Here is a 19804-nt window from a genome sequence, read left to right as displayed (position 1 = left end):
TCACAGTTGTAATGGTGCTAACCATAGTTGCTCCTAATCGCGGACACCAATCAAGGTACCAGCTACGAAAGCTCGTTTCCTCAAAAACTTTCACATATATTTGATATTATGATTACTCATTCAAAATTGTATTTGTGTTTTGGATTATGCCAATTACCTACATCATAAGTTTCTTTGAAAGTAAGAACCGAAACTATAGTGAGCTGCAAATGCAAAGAGAAAGCCAAGCGCCAAGCCAAGCCAACAAGGTTCGGACGTTGGTTGCATTGGTTGTGTTGTCTTGCCTCTCTCAGTAAATAGTTAATACGCAGCTGGCTGGCACAACTTTTGAAATCAGCTGGTTGAATACGTGTTTGCGATGACAAGGGTGGGCTTAACTGAGAATGATCCAAATTCCTTCGCAAGGCCGGACTTATGTGCAGTTAACCACGTCCATCTCGAGGTTGAAGTCGACTTCAAAAGAAAAGTGCTCGCCGGTTTTGTGGACCTTACTTTCACTAGGAAGTTGTCAGAGGCCAAGTCACTGGTAAGAGCACAACCTCCATAGCTGTTTATTTATTGGTTTGCGTTATTATATGAACACGCACTGTGTTTCAGGTACTAGACACGCAAGACCTGACCATTAGCGAAGTGACTCACGTCAGCTCATCAAAGAAACTACCTTACGACTCGTCGGTCAAAGATAATATTTTCGGGATGAAACTTGAAATTACTTTACCGGACACGGAAGTTGGCAAGTCAGATGTGTAAGTAACTGCTTCGTCACTACTGTTCAGTGTTGTTAATAGTCTCCACCACTGACAACACAACAATGAGCACTGTGGTTCACTCGCCAGTGTTAACGTTTCATGGGAGCCCCCTCCCAGCTGCAATCAAAAAGGAGCGTAGAAGCCGACAAAGCCTCTGTGGCTCGATTGGTCTGCCGGCCCTGCCGGCACCGTGCACACCGGAAGCAATGCCATAAACTTAACCACCCAGGATTGCAGTACGCATGCTATGCTACAGAAGAAAAGACTGTGGCAACCTTGCAGAAGTCTGTGCCACAGCGTATTGCTTGCACACTGTGGGAGCCTATTCCCACTCTCGGGGGCAAAGCCTGTCCATTCGACTCCCGTGGAAAGCGAGGCACAGAGACAAAGTCAAAATACAGGAAGAAACGTGATATTTAATAACTCACATAATCTTTACACCGAGAATGTTCTCCTAAGCCAGTCGTTCCAAGCACCGTATCCGAGGCCAGCCGCTCCAGGCTCTGGTCTCGCTCACACGCGCTCACGGTTTTTGATCTGTCCAAGCCAAGACCCCTCCCACAGCGCGTGAGGCTAACATCTGACCTAGACACAGGTTTTGCCTGGTGCCATCTATGTGTGGTGGCCGGATTCACCACAACTACCCCCCCTCTAATAGAAGTCACAATATGTTGTAAAAAATACGTTGAAAATATGTTGAAAAGTCAATACGTTAACAAGTAATTGCATGCAAATGCAACTCTGATAGTTTAAAACCAGGAAAAAATGTCACACATCCCCAGCAGCTCACACCGTTACAGTTTCATCAGGCATGTCGAGAACCGTATCGTCCATGTGATCGTCAGCCGGGCCTCGAGGTACGGAGGAGCCGGGTGTTGGGAAGGTGGTAGGCACCTGCGGGCGCATGAGGGGAGAGGTTCCCGTTTCCCTCAGAAGGTCAAGACGGTGACGTCGTAGAGTGGCGAGGGCAGCTGAGACGTCAGTGGTTGCACGGGCGGTTGATCGGGAGGCTTCAAGTTTAGACTGATGGAGCTGGCCTTGGCGGTGTGCATGCCGATGTAGCTCTGGTACACCGCACAGGGGACAGAGTTGTCAAGCTTCATCTTCGGACAGCGGAATTGGGGGATCGCAGGGGTGTCTCTCCTCCAAGGTCAGTCCACGGAAGGGGGGCTGCACCCTTGACGGGCTTTCTCCACAGACAGGGCGGGGCTGGGAGCTCCATTTCGACCGTGACACCCAGCCAACCGGTCTTCCTTGCGAGACCACAGTCCAAGTGGCTACCGACCGCCTCGTGGACGTCCCCGAAGTGGCTCCGAGCGGGGAACGGGACCGGCGTGGGGGTCCACCTCCTTCGGGCGAGGACCGTGTCGGAGGGGGAGCCCTCCCGCTGTAGTACTTCCCACGGGGAGGCATCGTAGTCTGCCAGGGAAGAAAAGGGGAATCCGGTGAGAAAGCAATTTCAAACCGTGAGAACCTGAAAAGGCTCTCCCCCAGAAGATTATAGCTGAAGACTGCGAAACAGAAATCACACTAAGAAAGACCAACTATACAAGAGCACTAGGATTTAGCGACTAGGATAGTGGCAGCTACGTGCGCCGCCTGCGGGGACGCAAACTGTAGCGACTGGGAGCTGGTCCGGAAGCGGAATCCTGGTCCAGGTCCTGGGGAGGAGACGGCTGATGATCAGTCTCCTCTCCGTCGGGGTCTCGAAGGTGGTAAGCTTTCAGATCCGAGATGTGTACTGGCCCAGTTTCTTCGCCCGTGTCACAGCGACGAAGCCTGTAAGTGAGGCCGGAGGAGCACGCACTTACCTCGAAGGGGCCGTCCCACCTATCTGCGAGCGAAGCTGCAAAGCCGCGTGACGCATCACTAAGCGGGTGAGTCCGTCGAAGGACAAGGTCACCGACGCTGTAGGTGAGATTCCGTCGTCCACGGTTGTACTGGCGAGCCTGGTCCAACCTTGCGACGTCCAAGTTCTCCCGAGCCGTCCGAGCTGCGACGTCCAGTCGGCTCTGGAGGTCCTCAGCGTACCTTGAATAAGGAGGCTGGGTACTGCCATCCCAGAGGCCCAGAGCATTCTCTACTGGAAAAGGAGCCTCTCGTCCCAAGTTCAGGAACGCCAGGGTGAAGCCTGTAGATCTGTTGACCGTCGTCCGTGTAGCGAACGCCAGCTCAGTCAGGCGAAGATCCCAATCACGGTGGTGCTGACTAGTAAAAGCAACCAACATCATCTTCAGGTTCCGATTAACACGTTCGGTAATATTAGCCTGAGGGTGATACGGGGAAGTCTTCTTGTGCTGAATGCCTAAGACAGCGCAAGAATCTGAGAACACCTTACTTGTAAAGTAGGTTGCGTTGTCAGTGATCAGCTGAGCGGGAAACCCGAACCGGCAAAAGGTGTCGAGTAGTTGTTCCCATACTCTTTGGGAAGTCAGCATCCTTAGAGGAAACAGCTCAACCCACTTTGTGAAATGATCAGTAACCACAAACAGGTACTGGTTACCTCTAGGACTACGAGGAAAAGGTCCCATCACATCACAAGCAACTATCTGCCAGGGCCTATTGCTCTGAACCGGCTGTAAGCGCCCGGGGGGTAAACCACCACGAGGTTTTGCTCTCTGGCATATCGGACAAGTACGAACATACTTAGTTACGTCCTGCCTCATTCCTGGCCATGTCGCAACACGACATAACTTTTCATAAGTTTTCCTGCCACTGCTGTGACCTGCCAAGGCCGAGTCATGAAAGTAACGTATGAAAGACTTACACAGCTTCCGTGGCACTACGACTCTGAATGGGGATGTACCGTCATCGTCATCTGCCTGGGGTATGTACCTGAACAGGATGCCATCCTCGCCCAGCAGATAGGAGTCATGCCGTCCGTCAGACGTTCCGGTGTCTGCCGAGACCTGCTCAGCTAACCATTGAGACACCCGCTGACAAAGGCCGTCCGCTCTCTGAGCGTGAAGGAGCTGCTCTCTGCTCACGACCGTGCCCCAGGACGAGGATCCGTCCCGTGCCACTTGTGCTGCTGCCAGGAGTTGAGAAGGCGCCTCGGTGCCTACCTCTTCCCCCTCCGGTAGAGGCGCACGGGATAGTGCGTCCGCTACCACGTTCGTGGAGCCCCGCCTGTACTCCACGTTGAAGGAGTAGCCTTGTAGCTTCAGGGCCCACCTGGCGCGACGTCCAGCTGGGTTGTGGAGCCGCTGCAGCCATGAGAGTGCCTGGTGGTCAGTCTGGACGGTGAAAGTGCTGCCATCCAGGTAGAGATCAAACTTCCTGAGAGCGAAGATGATCGCCAGGCACTCCTTTTCCGTGACGGAATAGTTCCGTTCTGCCGGATTCAGCGTGCGACTTGCAAAAGCCACTGGACAGAGAATAGCGTCATGCTCCTGCAAGAGAACTGCGCCAACACCATAATCGCTAGCATCTGTTTGCACAACAAACGGTTTATTTAGGTCGGGCAAATATAGCCTGGCCGTATTAGCGATTGCATGAGATAGAGCTCGGAAGGATTGTTCCTGCTGTTCTCCCCAATGCCAGCGTGTGTCTTTGCGCAACAACTGGCTAAGCGGCTGCGCTAACTGAGCACAATTAGGAATGAATTGCCGGTAAAAGCCAACCATACCTAGAAAACGCTGCAAGGCTTTTACGTTACCGGGAACCGGAAACTCCATGATCGCCTTTAGCTTGTCATCGCTAGGACTGATGGTGCCTCCGTCCACCACGAAGCCGAGAAGGCTGATCCTAGGCGATGCCAGCTGTACCTTGCGGGGGTTAATGGTTAGCCCCGCCTGCTTCATCCTTGCAAGGACGATTGACAGGTGTTCCAAGTGTTCCTGAAAATTTCTGGAAAACACTACGACATCATCCATGTACGCCATCGCGAAATTGTACTTCGCATCTCCTAATACGGTGTCCATCAACCGCTGGAAACTGGCTGGTGAGTTAGACAGACCGAAAGGCATCCGTACGAACTCGAACAGACCCCTATGACAGGTAAAGGCTGTCTTCGGGACATCCTCCGGGGCAACTTGGATCTGCAAGAACCCTCTGCTACAATCAAGCGTTGAAAACACCGCAACGTTGCCCAGGGAATACATGATTGATTCGTTGGACGGGAAGGGATAAGAGTCCCTTACAGTTACTGCGTTAAGTCGACGATAGTCGACGCATAACCTTGCCGTACCATCACGTTTCGGAGCCAGGACGACAGGAAACGCCCAAGGACTCTGGGATCTCTGAACTGCACCGGTTTGGAGCATTTCTTCTAGAGCAGCGTCTAACAAAGCACGCTTATGTACGCTCAAAGGTCTTGGATTACAACGCCAGGGCCTAGCGTTACCCGTGTCTATGCTATGCTGTAACAGAGACGTCTTACCGGGGTTTTCCGTAAAGATACCATCGTACTGCCGCAATACTTGTTGAAGCTGACGGCGCTCCTCCTCAGGACCATGGAATGACCCCAAGACAGTCGGGAGTGCAGACGGTTCGGTGGAGACTGCTGCAGCTTGCTGTGCTGTGCAATCGTCCGCTGCCGTGGCGAAGGGGAAGAACCCTGTCGAGCCGTGGTATACGTATCCTCCATTGGGCAGGTCCAGCGCCAACTTGTGCCGGATGATGAAATCCCTGCCCAGGATAACGGGCACTGCCAGGCCAGGAAGGTGAACGAAGCGCTGCTTTCGCCGTCTCCCATCGAAACGGAGCCACAGCACAACTGCAGATTGTGCTGGAATGACGTCATTGGAAGCAAGACGAAGGGTGACCTCAGTAGTCTGCAGAACTACTTGTCTTTGCAGGCAGTGCTCGTAAACACAGTCGCCGATGAGAGAGAGTGTAGCTCCCGTGTCTATAAGGGCGATGTAGTTTCTGCCCAAAATGCGAACTGCGATATTTGGTTCTCTGTCCTGAATGCCATTCCGAACAGAGAGAGCAAAAGGAGCTAATGCGTCTCCTTTGGTTGTCTTGCTGCTTGCAGAGCCAGCTTTTGCATGATCGAGGCCGCTGCTAGCGACCGCTCGTTCGCTCTTTCGGCAGATAGCCGACGTCGTTAAGCGAGCGTTCATGGACGTCGGCTGCGGCCGTTTCCCGTTGGCACATTACGGGTATTCGGCCCTCGGTGCGGACAGTCCTGACGGAAATGTTCGGGGCTACCGCAATTCCAACAACCGGCGGACCTTTGCGGCTGCGGGCGCGGTAGGCGCTGCCGTTCCCGCTGCCGTTCCCGCTGCCTGTCCGTAGTTTCGCCAGCTGTGTTGCCGGGTTGACCACGATAATTAGGCAGGACGGGTCTGTCATGGCTCGTTCCTGCGGGGATCGCCCTCTGTCCAAGACGGAAGGGATCAATTGCTCGGCGGGATGGCTCCGCATAAGGATTGCGGTGGTGCTCATCCTGTCCCACTGCAGGTAGGCGTTCGACCGAGGCTGCTCCCGCTGACCACGCACAGCGTGGTTCTAACGCCCATTCAGGCGGCGGCGGGGGCCGATATTCGAGTTCGGCTAGGAGGTCGCCCTGTATGGTACGAGCCTCCTGCGCCAACGCTTCAAGACTATCAAAGCGATGGGCTCGAAGGTAGGGCCGGAAGCGGGGGTGGCACTGACGGATAGCCCGTGCTACTCGCTGCTGCTCTGTTGCAGTTGGTTCTGCTCTGCTGTACAGCTCTTGCAGGGCCCGTACGAATTCTGCCAACGTCTCATCTGGATGCTGAGTACGTTTGTGCAGCTCCTCCAGGATATGATATTCGTAATCCGGGGGAAGGAATTCGTTTTTAAACCGCTGCTTGAAGTCCTGCAAGGACGTGAACCTCGACTGCAGTCGAAGCCAGCGGGCGGCGTCTCCTACCAAAGCAACCTGCAGGATGCGTAGGATCAGGACTTCCTCTGAGACTCCCATTCCGGTCTGATAGGCCGTAAGGTCATCTAAGAAGTCTGCGACTGACTTTCTATCGGTATACCCTGAGAACGTAGGAACAGGGATTGTCAGTCGGACGGGCGCTTGTGCCTGCGGCGGCGAAACCAACCCGGAATCAAGGCGTCGCGTCATCAACGAGCACAGCTCTGCCATACGTGACAGAAGCTCTGCCGTTGCTGTGGTGTCTGACTGCGGCACTGCAGATACCGTAGTCGGCGTACCTTGGGATGGAGGCACGGCAGGTGCCTTCACATCGTCGGCCGGTCCTCTCGGCTCCGTAGGCGCCGGGGCGACGTGTACCGGCCGCTCTTCCGAGTGGGACCGTTGGGGTACCGGAGCTTTTGCTCCGCTCCGGAGGTTGTACCCGCGTGGAGGCGTACGGTCCATCCGCTGTACGGGTCAGGCACCGGACACAACTAGAATACTCAGACAAAACGAGCAGCAAAAATGCTGCCCCAACAAAGCGAGATACAAAGAAAAAAATGAAAGAACACGAAGTAATTGAAGTACCACAATCCGGCGGTATCACACTGAAACAAAACTTGACACACTAAAATGGAACGAAAAAAATAGAACGTGCCACGTCCTCCACGTCATCGAACGAACGAGCTCGGGGCCCCAGGTCCGGGCGCCATTTGTGGGAGCCTATTCCCACTCTCGGGGGCAAAGCCCGTCCATTCGACTCCCGTGGAAAGCGAGCCACAGAGACAAAGTCAAAATACAGGAAGAAACGTGATATTTAATAACTCACATAATCTTTACACCGAGAATGTTCTCCTAAGCCAGTCGTTCCAAGCACCGTATCCGAGGCCAGCCGCTCCAGGCTCTGGTCTCGCTCACACGCGCTCACGGTTTTTGATCTGTCCAAGCCAAGGCCCCTCCCACAGCGCATGAGGCTAACATCTGACCTAGACACAGGTTTTGCCTGGTGCCATCTATGTGTGGTGGCCGGATTCACCACAACACTGAAACCCAACCAGACCAGAAAAAATTGAAAATAGAAGGAATTAAAACGGGAGCCCAAAAAACAAATATAGCACCCCACCGGATACATGCAACTTGGGTCACTGTGGCCATAATACCCTCTACTACAAAAAAATTTTTTCTTTTATACAAAAAAAACACCCTCAAGATTTTTTAATATGTTGTAGAGGAAGGCTCGTTCCATAAAACTGAGTTGGTTTCAAATGTCTCTTCCGACCTCTTCATTGCGTGTTTTACACTCGATTGTAGCGAATTTTGGAAAAAGCGCATACTTCCACGATTTTCCCTGCAATGACTACGAAAGTTACATGTCTCGCGATTTTTCCTGTTGAAGTATTCCATGAGCCCTTGGAAGGAAAAATATTCATTAAAATTTAGTGGTTTGATCTTTGCACAAAAAAATCGCGAAAAGGGAGGAAAGTTGCGAAACTTCTGTCCTGTGTATGCCAGCACAGATTACGGCATGACAACCGGGATTTGCAACGCTGTGTTGAGCATAGTTTCCTCAATACTCAAAAGAAAACCGCACATTTCTGGGGGCTTTCTATGAGACGCAGCTGTTGTTCATGCCAGGCACGGTTTTTGCCAGCGCTGCGACCTTTGCTCGTGTCTAGCACCCGCCACATTGAGATCTGGGAAGAAACGTTTTGTGGTATGTCGCTTTGCACTATTAAGGACTGTTAAAAAAATTTAGGAAAAATTCGTGATAGTTTCCTCGGGGCCGAGCAGGTCTGCTGGATCGTTTCACGTGGAATCGTCCCACGGTTAATAAAAATGCTGGAAAACAAAAAAAACTTGTAAAGATGAGCTTAAAACTTTCTTTCAGTGTACGTGTTCACTACGAAACATCTCCAGAGTCTAGTGCCCTGCAGTGGCTAAGCCCAGAGCAAACAGCAGGAGGCAAACATCCTTACCTATATAATCATTGTGAGGTAAGTCTGTGTCAAATGAGTCACAAAGAATGTTCAAAACTATTTTTTGTAAGTCCTTGTTTCTAAGTTATACTGTACAAATGATATTGCTATAATAGTGCAGGGGGAAAAAAATGATAGCACTCCTGTATTACACACATCCTTCGTCTTTTGTTGGCATTTCTGAGGTACCAAATTCGTCTTAGCTGTCGAGCAGTGTCAAGAAATGGCAGTTCAACTCTGGTCAGAAGGTCTTATGTATCAGCCAAAATAATCTGTTTCAAAGCAGTGCACAAGCACTATTGATGTCATCACTAAAGCTCTAAAAGGACAGACAGAGAAGACGACCATACGGCTCTGAGCGCTACTTTCAACAAGATTTTTAATCGCAGAAACGCTGGTATTTATGCTGACAGGAACTCCAGTTCCTTCTTTTTAAAAAACAAGGGAGCCATGCTAACACGCGTGCCACCACCTTTTATCTATCAAAAAGATTCCCATATTTCCCTTTCTCTCTTATTCCTGGGAGGCATCCTTACCTATGTTTTTTTCTGAACTCAGCCTTTCGTGTACACTCCCTTGCATGTCCCATCGTTGTCTTTTCTGTCTGCCCTTCTAGAGCTTTTAATGGCGACTTCAGTACTGGGTTACCAACATGCCCAAAGCACAGTTCTAACTAATGTGCACTATGGAAGGTGACGACACACTTTGCAGAACCCAAACACAGAATTTATGAAATCCCTCGAGTTCCCCTAAGACAAAGGCAATCCTACGCACAGTTTTACTTCTCCCACAACTATGTTTGCGCAACAGATTGACTGTGGTCTCTGTGTGATACAAGTTAACAATCTCTTTGCACTCAAAAAAGGCCAGTGATCTGGCCTGTATAACTTATTTATTTCTAAATGGATTGAAGGTATTTTACAAAATACTTATGAACAAGTAGTGCACTGCAGCTGGCAACAGCAGATTAATTTTTTGCAGCGATTGAGGCACAGTGCTGGTCTGACATCACAGCAGTGATGAAGTGGCCTGGAGGCCAGACACTTCTTGCTGGGGCACCATTTTTGAAAATGAAATTGTGCTGTAATAAGACCTTGGTGAGCCGAATATTTTGCGTGGATGTTTTTTTATACACTGCTTGACAAAGTAAGCTATTTTGAACCAGCTCAATTTTTCCTTTCCATGCTCCTTTAAGGTTGTTTTTGTCTATTAAATTGCACAGTGAGGCACAATTCGGCAAAAATATTTTACGTGGCACCTATACTGCAAAACTGCTTGATGAATGATGCTGGGTTTCAAGCAATGCTAGGTGTCATTTCACTGCTGCTTTAAAGTAAATGTGGTACACAGTGATGCTCACAGTTGCCATGAAGGGCAGGATGACCAACATTGTTGTTGTCTCACCATTATGCTATCAATGGCATTGCAACCATTTTTCTGTTCTATCAGTTGGCTCGGAGGTTGTTCTTGAGGCTGCAATGATACACATTCATTGTGCCCCTTGTCTGCCATTATTAGCATAGGAGTTGGTCGCTGACAAATCGAATCGTCCGTCGCTGGTCCCTCAGTGTTCACTGTTCGAGCGACTTGCTGACAAGTTCTCTGTTTGAGTAGCACCGCTTTCACTTTTTCAGCCTATTCATGCCCGTGCTTTGCTGCCATGCCAGGATACACCGAGTGTGAAGGCACCATACAGTGCATCCGTAAGGCACACTGTTTATTGAAATTTATTGAGCAAATAAGCGCAATATTACACTGTGCTGGTTACAGATTCGAGCTCCACAGGAGCTCACCGTTCTAATGAGTGCTATCAGGGAAGAAGCAAAGGACTCTGGTGATGGAAGGACAAAAGTGACCCACTTCAACCAAAATGTAAATGCCGGCTAAATCTTTAGCTCTGTGACGTTTATGCAGATACGATATTGATATATTTCAGATACCAATCCCAATTTATCTAATTGCTCTTGTGGTAGGTGACTTGGAAAAAAGGTACTAGAAAGACCACTTTCAGTTCATCCTGCGCTCTTAAAACGGAACTTCACTGCATAGCACGCTCCGAGTCAGCCATCATCCCGAATAACATTGTTCTTTCCCGATTTGTGGAAAACGGGAGGTGTATACCTTTTTGTGACGCTTATGCAGTTGTGATAATGGTCACAAAAAGGCATACGCCTCCACAAATGTCTACAAATGAGATGAGAGAACAATGTCATGCAGGATGATCGATGGTTTGTTGGGAATGTGTTATGCGGTGAAGTTCTTTTTTGAGAATGTGGCATTGGCGTGTATGGGTACAATGCAGGCTTATAATTAGCCATATCGGAAATCACCACATTTGCAAGTTTGTAGGAAAAGTCACAGTATCACTTATATTCTAGGCAGCTGGGGCCGAGAAGTCACGTGTGGGCTGAGAAGGAGTATGTTGACCTCGCTACCATTGACTTTGCTGACGTAAGCATTTTTAACCATGTCCGTCAGTGCTGCATTACATGCTTCGTTCTGTTGGCCTTTCCAGACAGAAAAAATGCTTCAAGTGGCTGAGGATTTAGCGGGCCCTTACGTCTGGGGTATTTATGACCTGTTGGTGCTGCCCCCTTCATTTCCATACGGGGGCATGGAAAACCCCTGCTTGACGTTTGTCACGCCTACACTTCTTGTATGTCATTTGCCAGTGCTTTTGCATGTGTATCCCATTTGCTCCAGCATTTGACCTCAAAGGGTTTAGAATAAACCTAGAAAAATTGGTGACTGGGAGATCTGTATTAATGTGGAACACGTGTTTACTCTGGATGTGCAAGTATTAAATTTTTTAAATTGCAGATAGTCACATTTACTGTTGCCCATGAACTGCTGTCGTTATTAATGTCGACGTCAGTGTGTGAAACACAAAGCGACAATGAAAGCTGAAATGTGTGAAATGTATTTGAAGACCCAAAAATGAGTTTTGAGCTTCCTGCTCCTGTACGAATTATGTATGGTTCTTCAGCTGCTATGATTGAACTTACAATTGCACTCCATTCCAGGGCATTAGACTTGGAAGAAGCATCTAGACGTAATAATCGTGTTATATTTACTCTTCTTTTAGGCGGGTGACAAATCCTTAGCCAGTGTGATTGCACACGAGATTTCACATAGCTGGACTGGAAATCTGGTCACCAATAGCACATTTGAACATTTCTGGTGGGTACCTCATCAATATGTAGCATAATTTACGCTTATGGTGAACCTCACAGGACTCCTGCAAATAAGAATGGATGAATGAGTGAACTTGTTTATTTCTGGGACAACTATTGCAGAAGCCATGAGAATAAAAATCAATCCAGTGACAGGTTGCATGGAGTGCATGGCTGCCAAAGAGAACGGTTGGCATTAAGGGCTATTTATGCGTATAACTTTGTGTTTTAGGGTTATACCCCGTAAAACGTGTTCTTACCCTCTGATTTTCGTTATCGTCGTTTTGAGTAAAGCCCGAGAACCATGCAAACTGAACTTGCCAAAATGCAGATTGAGCCACCCACACTAGCGCTGCAGAATGCTTTACACCTTGTAGTGATCACCAGCGCTCGATATCGCATGTTCATTGTAAATGTGAGAAGCACTTAATTTTTATGGTCCACCCAAAAATCTGCTGTTTCATACAATATCGCGCAATATTGTTATGTCCCCATTTTTTTTAAAACGAAACCCAGGAACATACTGGTCTATTTATTCAAACTGTCCTTCTGGCAGAAGCCCCTTCTACAGATGTGACACCCATAATGCAACGTATTTAATTCCCGGTTGAACATTCAGAAAATGTGTTAACAATTTCCTAGATGTCTATTGGCCGCAACAGAGCAGTTCATGTCTGCATGAGTTGTGTGCATGTATCGAACCATGCCTATCTGAAAGCCTGCAGCAGTGTAGCAGTATGGAAGACCACTCAAGATATGACAAAAAATGTGTTTTGCCAAAAACATGTTTTATTCAGATTTGACTTAGCTGTAATCGCTGTCTATCTATGTTGTGTATTCTGTAACCATCTGTGTGATGTATTTGAGAACCAATTTAGACTATGCTTTAAACAGTGCATCGCTGCTTCTACACTAGTAAGCAACTCTACTACTAATAGAAACAAACACAGATTGGTTTCTCTCAGAAGGATAAAATGAGTATTCAAAGCAGCTGAAGTTGCTTGAGGTACAAGGGGTATGTCCTTTCCCATTAGGTAGAAATTTTGCATGTATTCCCACAAAGCAAAGAAATTCGTAAATTTATGGTTCATAAGTCAAGAGTTGACTCGTGAAGCTTTGTATGAGATGCACAGATTTTTTCTTAAATCTTCACCAATGTGAAATTCTTCTCTACTCCCATGGGTACGTAAGCACCAGCTGAACATTTCAGTTTCATTTAATTAGCTACCTTTAAAAATTCATGAGAAAGCACTGATCTCTTCAAGTAGCCTCATGCAGCACGTAATGAAGCTAGTACCAGTTTTCTTCCAGGGAATATGCCCATTGTAACCCATGTGTTTCTCTTTCCTAGGTTGAACGAAGGCTTCACCAAGTTTTTGGAACGTAAAATCGTAGGAGAGCTGTGTGGGAAAGAGCATCGAGAATTTGCTGCCAGTGGTGGCATTAAGAATTTGCGTTACACCGTAAGAAAGCCTTGGAACTTCATAGGACACTGCTGGGAGATCCAGTAGGTGGACAGACCCCCTGGACTGCTGCAGTGGGTTCCATTTGGGACCTATTAATGTGTTAGCATTAGGAGTGTCAAACTGGAAAAAAAGCTCTGTCTGTCTGTGTGCACGTCCGTGCGTTTGAAAAAGTTGACCCACAAGTGGCATGGTCAAGTCGATAAAAACATGCGCTCATTGGTGGTTGCTCTGAGGTTGTGCTGTTGACTGGGAGGTGCTGGTTTCAAACCCTACCACCAGCCACGCCCTCTGAGGTTTTCCGGCAAACTCTCCAGACGGATGTTGGCACAGTTCCTCCTGAAGTCAGCCCAGGATGCATACTAACACTTTCCCCATCCTTCCTGCTGTCCTCTCTCCACCTGTCCATACCTGTGCTATACCTACCGCCTGAAAATCTTCCACCAGATATTCCTCATCTGTTTGACAGCTCCTGCAATACAGCCTGATTCATTCTTATGCCCCCCCCCTCCCCCCCCACACACACACCGGTTAAAGATACATACATACTGTCTGTACTCCGCTGCTGTTTTTTTTCCTGCAGCGAAGTAAGTATGCATATGTGCATACTTACTTCGCTGCAGGAAAAAAAAAGAGTTAACTACACCTTCTATATGATATATCGTAAATGTCAGCTTCTCTTAACTTTTTTTTTTTTTTCATTGATTCAAGGTGGACACAATGGGAGCTGACAATCCACTCACAAGTTTAGTGCCTTGTCTGAAAGGAGTTCACCCAGATGATGCATTCTCTACAGTGCCCTATGAGAAAGGACACACTTTCCTCTACTACTTGGAGCAGAAGCTTGGCGGGCCAGGTACACACTCCTCATAACTAGTTATGACCTGGAAAGAGAGCTCATGGGGCAAGTAAAATATTGAAGGAACAAATCATTATAATAGTTGGAAAACTCATAGCACCAGGGTCTTCCTCCTGGTACTGCGATATGAGTAAAGGGAAAAAAAAAAAAATTAGAAACAACCTTAAGGCACATAGGATGTAGATTTGTTGATATATATACACACATATGACACAAAGTATTTTCAGTTAATCTCCGTTTAATTGTGTATGTGTACTGCTGTCCCTGGGTGCAGAATTCGGGGAGGGGCAGTATTTAAATACATTGTAATTAAATACTATTAAAATACCAATTTTTTGGTATTTATTCTTGTAAATACTTTATAAGTAGGGAGTGACTTTTTCGGGTTAAACCCGATTCCGCCTGGTTATTCCCCCCCGAACAGACCTCCGACCAATTCGGGCTAAACCCGATTTCTCCCCGAATTCCAGTCACTATGAAATCCCCAAGTGACGTTTCCAATGAAGACGGACAAAGGTCGCCACGTGTAACACATGTAAGAATGGGTCACTTATGTTCCCAGCAATACACCCATGTGTGTCAACACTGTCTATGCCTTTGGGCATTACCGCTGGAAGGTCCCGATTCCGCAAATAAAATAAAAAAGAAAGGAGAAAGAGATTAGGAAAGGACTTAATACAGACAAGAGGAGAAACAAAAACACCCAATAACACCCGAAGGCACAATTATCGCCCGATTTCTCCCTGAATTACAGATTTAAAAAAAGCGGCCGAGTTTTACCCCCCGAATCTGAGAAAGGCATTTAACCCGATAAAGTCACTCCCTATTTATAAGTACTCTTGAATACAGAGTATACCGACTCATGTCCTAAAATTGCCCTGTATTTGACCCTTCGGGAAGAAGGGCAAGTTTGGGGAGAAAGTTATACCGTGTTTGCGCCAGCATGCGCATGCGACAACCATTTTAGATGCCGAGTTTTTCACTGTTGTTGCGGACAACGGTTGTGACTACCCGATTACCTTGTTGTACGGACCATCTTCTTCATGGTACAAGCCTATGTTCATCGGCACCTGCGGAGATGCTGTTCTCCTTTGCGAATCTGATTGTACGGCCGAACTAAAGATGCAGTCTTTGAGAAACTTGTAATATTAAAATCGCCATGACAATCTGTTAAATGTTGCTTACTGATTTATTGATATGATCATCATTTTTTCTGTCATTCCAGATGTCATTTTCCTCACAGTATTTATGTTAGTAGTTACAGTATTTAAATACTGTATTTATATTTTGTATTTAAATACTCACATTGAAAAGTGTTTATGGAGAGTATTTAAATACCCCTTTCAATAAAGTATTTTGTATTTATATTTAAATACTCAAAAAATGTATTTATGGCCAACCCTGGTGCAGATATACAGCAGTTACCTGCAGACACCCCCACAGTTTTGCAATTTGCGGGGTTAGAAACTCTGTGTTGCTATGTGTTGTGGGTAAAACTTGGGTGAACACAACTTAGGAGAAAGTAAGGAGACAGAACTCAGCTGGAGAATGACATCCAAATTCCTCGAATCATTCTTGGCTGTGGCGGGTGCTCGCGTTCTCCCCGGTACTAGCTCCACTAAATCTGCGGCCCGGCAATGTGCCGTTTCTGTTTGAATGCTCCACTAAAAAAGCATTCAGAGGGAGTGTTTGTTTAATAAACATGAACACTGCATTTCCAACAATGAATTAATATTATCTGATCAGCTACAATCCTATGTTGTAGTTTCTGCTGCCTCATTTTTGTGTCATAGGTGGAAGCTACCCCAAAAGGAAGTAATGGTTGTATTGAAAAGCCACTTTTGAAGGCTATGGTCTCAGGGCTGTCATCCGGAATTCATGACAGGTGGCTTAATGATAACCACGTTTTAGTGACACTAACTTTCTTATTCCGCATAACAGTCGATATGCTACAGTTTTGGTAACTGAAAAGAAAGTCTGGATTTAATCTGACAAGAAAAAAGAAACACGATAATAAAACTGGTACTCAGAAATTCAGTTCTCCTATATTTCTCGCAACAAACTGTTATCAATAATGTAGCATGTTCCTACTTGATCTGTGATTGCTTAAGTGTGCCTCCTTCCTGTTATTAAGCGAACAAGTACCATTTACTGATGAGATTGCTCTTTTTTTTTCACATAGAATTTTTTGACCCATTCTTGAAGTCTTACGTGGAACACTTCAAGTACCAGTCCATCAACACCAACCAGTGGAAGGACTACCTTTTTGAATACTTTCATGACAAGGCAAGCATGAATATTAGACATAACTTGTTGGACAGCAAAAATGAAAATTGCATTATTTTGTATTGCAGGTGGATGTCCTGAAAGAGGTTGATTGGGATACCTGGTTGTATGCACCAGGCCTACCCCCTGTTATACCAGAGTAAGGGGACATTAGATATGAATTCTGTATAAAGGGCATCCAGTTGCATGAAATACATTTTCAAAAGACTGCACATTCCTATAAATCTAGCATTTCTATTCTAAAAGCCAGCAGTGTTGTTGTCATTATTCATATCTTCGTGTCATGTATGGTGCTGGGAACGTGACGCATACATAAATGGTTTATTCTATATAAATTTCATATACTTCTTTTTCATCATTCCTTTTTCTTTATTTTGTTTCTTGTTTCTTTACGTTCTTCTTCAGCCTTTGCATTAATGAATACACTAACATTACCTTACCACTTTCCTATGGACATCGATGTATTGCATCTGCGATATTAGAAAAGAAATACACGTTCAAGTCAGCTGCCTTCAATTGATATTCCTTAGGTATCGCACCAAACTCGCAGAGCCATGTGAGGTTTTGTGTAAGAAATGGGCTGACGAAACTGCAGACATTTCAACGTGTGCGTGTTCTGACATAGACAACTTCTGTCCGGTACAGCTACAAGAGTTTCTAGCCTTGCTCCTTGAGAAGGTAATAGCCTGTGTTGTGTCATCATCTAGTGAGTGTGTAGATAGTACCTTTATGTGGGCTTTGGTCTGTACAAGTGTTCAAAATTACTAGTCTTTTTCCCTTTAAAGTTGAACAAGACAGGAAACTTTCAGCATTTTGGGTGATATTTCATTGTGCCCTGATCTCCTTTGTCTGCTCATATCTACCAGATGATTCAAGATGTACACCTTATTTGGTACGCACATTTATAAAGCAACCACTTGCAGTAAAAATGTGTGATAACGGCATGATGGTGAAGCAAAAACAAATAGCAGCTGGATGATTCTTTAGCTCATTCGCAAATATTGCCGTGGGATTGAATGTTGTCTTATAGGAGCATTGAGGTGAGATTTATGGCTAGAAACCTTGTCTCATTCGTCTACTTACTTAAAATCACTATAAAAAAAAAACACACTGCTGGGTATGAATAGGAAGTCACAGAACAGACAAGACGCCACAAACACTGAACTTCAAACGAGGTTACCTTTATTGTTACATACACTGAAAAGCGTATTTTTATTCGCGATGTATTAATGTTCGCGAATTTTGCGACTGCTAAAAAAACGTGAAAGATTGTACTCGTGAATGAAGAGGCACAGTGTTGACCAGATGCACTTTGTCGGTTAAGTTGTCACAAAGCAACAAGAAGCTTTCGAACCATGCTTTCGTTGATTCGATAGCGTACTGAAACTCACTATTATCATCGTATTGCCCTTCATTCTAGGCTATGCATTTAAAGATGAAAAGGAGATTGCCGATCTCAGCTTCCCAAAAGGGCTGCTTTTTAAAAGATCCTCCTTTGCTGCGTGTCACGAAACGCCTTTCCATTAGGTATCCATTTGTGTAAAAGAGTTCAAATGTGCTCATGTGTCAGGAGCATAAGTCTAAGTAACTGTTTATATAAATAACGAAGACGGTTAAGAGCATCAACTGTTTACTATATACAAATTAAAAACAAGACTTTAGTGCAGTAGGCTGCACCTCTTCAGGTTTGAGGACCTGTTACAAGCAGTGAAGGATATATCGGAGTCATGTCACATGGTACAAGAGGTAAAGGGTGATGGCTGAGACAAATACAAACAAATGCAATACAAATACAAATTGCTTTTGTTTGTATTTGTATGGCATTTGTTTGTATTTGTCTCAGCCCTCACCCTTTCCCCTGGAACCATGTGACATGACTCCGATATATCCTTCACCGCTTGTAAGAGGTCCTCAAACCTGAAGAAGTGCAGCCTACTGCACAAAAGTCTTGTTTTTAATTTGTATATAGTAAACAGTTGATGCTCTTAACCGTCTTCGTTATTTTTTATTCTGCATCGCCGGAAACTTGCACATTGATTTTCTAACTGTTTATAGGTAACTAAAACGTTCACCTAACAAAACTACCTTTGTGTGTTTTTTCAGAAGCTGCTGAGCAGTGAAAGATTCCTCCAACTGACAAAGCTATATAACCTTGAACAGATCAACAATTCTGAAATCAGATTTTGGTAAGAACGCTTCTGCTGTATGTGCATTGTCCGCAGCATTGAAATTCTTCACTTGTACTGTGGATGCCCTCCAACACTTGATTTTCCGTTTTATAGCTGGCTGCGACTGGGTCTCCTAGCGAAATGTGAAGACGTGATCCCCCACGTCATCAAGTTCCTCGAAAAAATAGGCAGGATGAAGTTTGTGAGGCCTCTGTTCAGGTACTGCTGCAAATGACAGTTGTTACCGAAATGTTTATGGAATCTACTACGTATTTTGTTTTGCAGAGATCTATACAACTGGGAAGAAAAGCGGCCAACAGCTATAAACCTCTTTGAAAGATTGCAACCCCGAATGATGCACGTCGTGAAATACGCTCTCAGCAGAGATCTCCGTGTAGAATTGAAATAGACCCGAGACTGTGACACGACAGTTTTCATTTTTATACTGCAATAAAAAAAATTCCTACATAATGAACAAAGCCACACAAGACATTTTGGCTCTGCAATGTACAGTGTGTTATTTTTTATTTGCAACAAACTCTTCGTAGTAGCTTTGCTGGTTTTTCGAGCAGAGTGACATATGGTGCAGATACATCAAGATATGAATTTTGTTCCTAGAATACAGAAGGAAACAACTGCCCAACCACTCCCGTCCCATTAAAAAAAAAAAAGATCGTATGGTAGAACACAAAAGTGAAACCGAATCGCTCAGTGGATGCACTGGGAGACAGATGTATAACCAATTCCATATACATCGTGCATAATTAGAACTGGGTGTGGGCGTACCTGTGTACCCGGGCAGTTTTGCTATTTGTGGGTAGAAATTCGATGCTGCTGTGGTTTACGGGAACAGTACGGCTGTCCAACTTGCTTATTAATTTTGACATTCACCACAATTTTTATCAAGAGAAATACCCGTGTTTGGTAGCTGGACTGATGCACGAAGAAAGGCAACAACAACAAGATGATGATGGAAGTTGATGTTCTGAGGCTGGAACACATCGAAAGGACAATTACATACAAAGCCTCAAGTGCCTAAGAAATTAATGATGAAAGAAGGATAAGTATTTAAGGTAAGTATAAGGAAAGAAAGAAGTCACTGAAAAGGTTAGCTAACTTTTTCAGTGACTTCCTTCTTTCAAAACAAGAAGAGACCAAACATCTTTTTGTGTGTGGGGGGGGGGGAGCACTGCCCTCGCCCCACCCCAAGAAAAAACTACATATATATGGGGTTTCCCTCTCTCTCCCCTTTCCCACTACGCGCTTCAACAAAGAAACCTCCAGTCCGCACCTGTGT

At 46.0% G+C, this 19804-nt stretch overlaps 1 protein-coding gene across 1 annotated transcript; it reads left to right on the top strand.

Moving 5' to 3' along the window:
* Positions 1–236: 236 nt before the first annotated feature.
* On the top strand, positions 237–18997 carry LOC135396384 (leukotriene A-4 hydrolase-like). The gene is made up of 17 exons (XM_064627323.1): positions 237–526; positions 598–746; positions 8471–8576; positions 10193–10261; positions 10329–10430; positions 10495–10547; positions 10937–11009; positions 11074–11214; positions 11644–11738; positions 13083–13194; positions 13906–14050; positions 16236–16339; positions 16408–16478; positions 16870–17017; positions 18443–18525; positions 18622–18726; positions 18793–18997. Exons 1-17 carry the CDS (start codon positions 359–361, stop codon positions 18914–18916), a joined length of 1848 nt encoding a protein of 615 aa, XP_064483393.1. The 5' UTR covers positions 237–358; the 3' UTR covers positions 18917–18997.
* Positions 18998–19804: the final 807 nt, after the last annotated feature.

Source organism: Ornithodoros turicata, chromosome 6, assembly GCF_037126465.1.
Source record: "Ornithodoros turicata isolate Travis chromosome 6, ASM3712646v1, whole genome shotgun sequence".
NCBI classification, from domain to species: domain Eukaryota; kingdom Metazoa; phylum Arthropoda; class Arachnida; order Ixodida; family Argasidae; genus Ornithodoros; species Ornithodoros turicata.
This window is presented reverse-complemented; position numbering and strand designations above follow the sequence as displayed.

Excerpts from the sequence above, each read along its gene's own strand:
- LOC135396384 (XM_064627323.1), top strand. The coding sequence starts at position 359 with ATGACAAGGGTGGGCTTAACTGAGAATGATCCAAATTCCTTCGCAAGG. Across the intron at positions 10,548-10,936 it reads GTAGGTGACTTGGAAAAAAG|GCAGCTGGGGCCGAGAAGTC; the intron begins GTACTAGAAAGA and ends CTTATATTCTAG. Across the intron at positions 11,215-11,643 it reads TTGTCACGCCTACACTTCTT|GCGGGTGACAAATCCTTAGC; the intron begins GTATGTCATTTG and ends CTCTTCTTTTAG.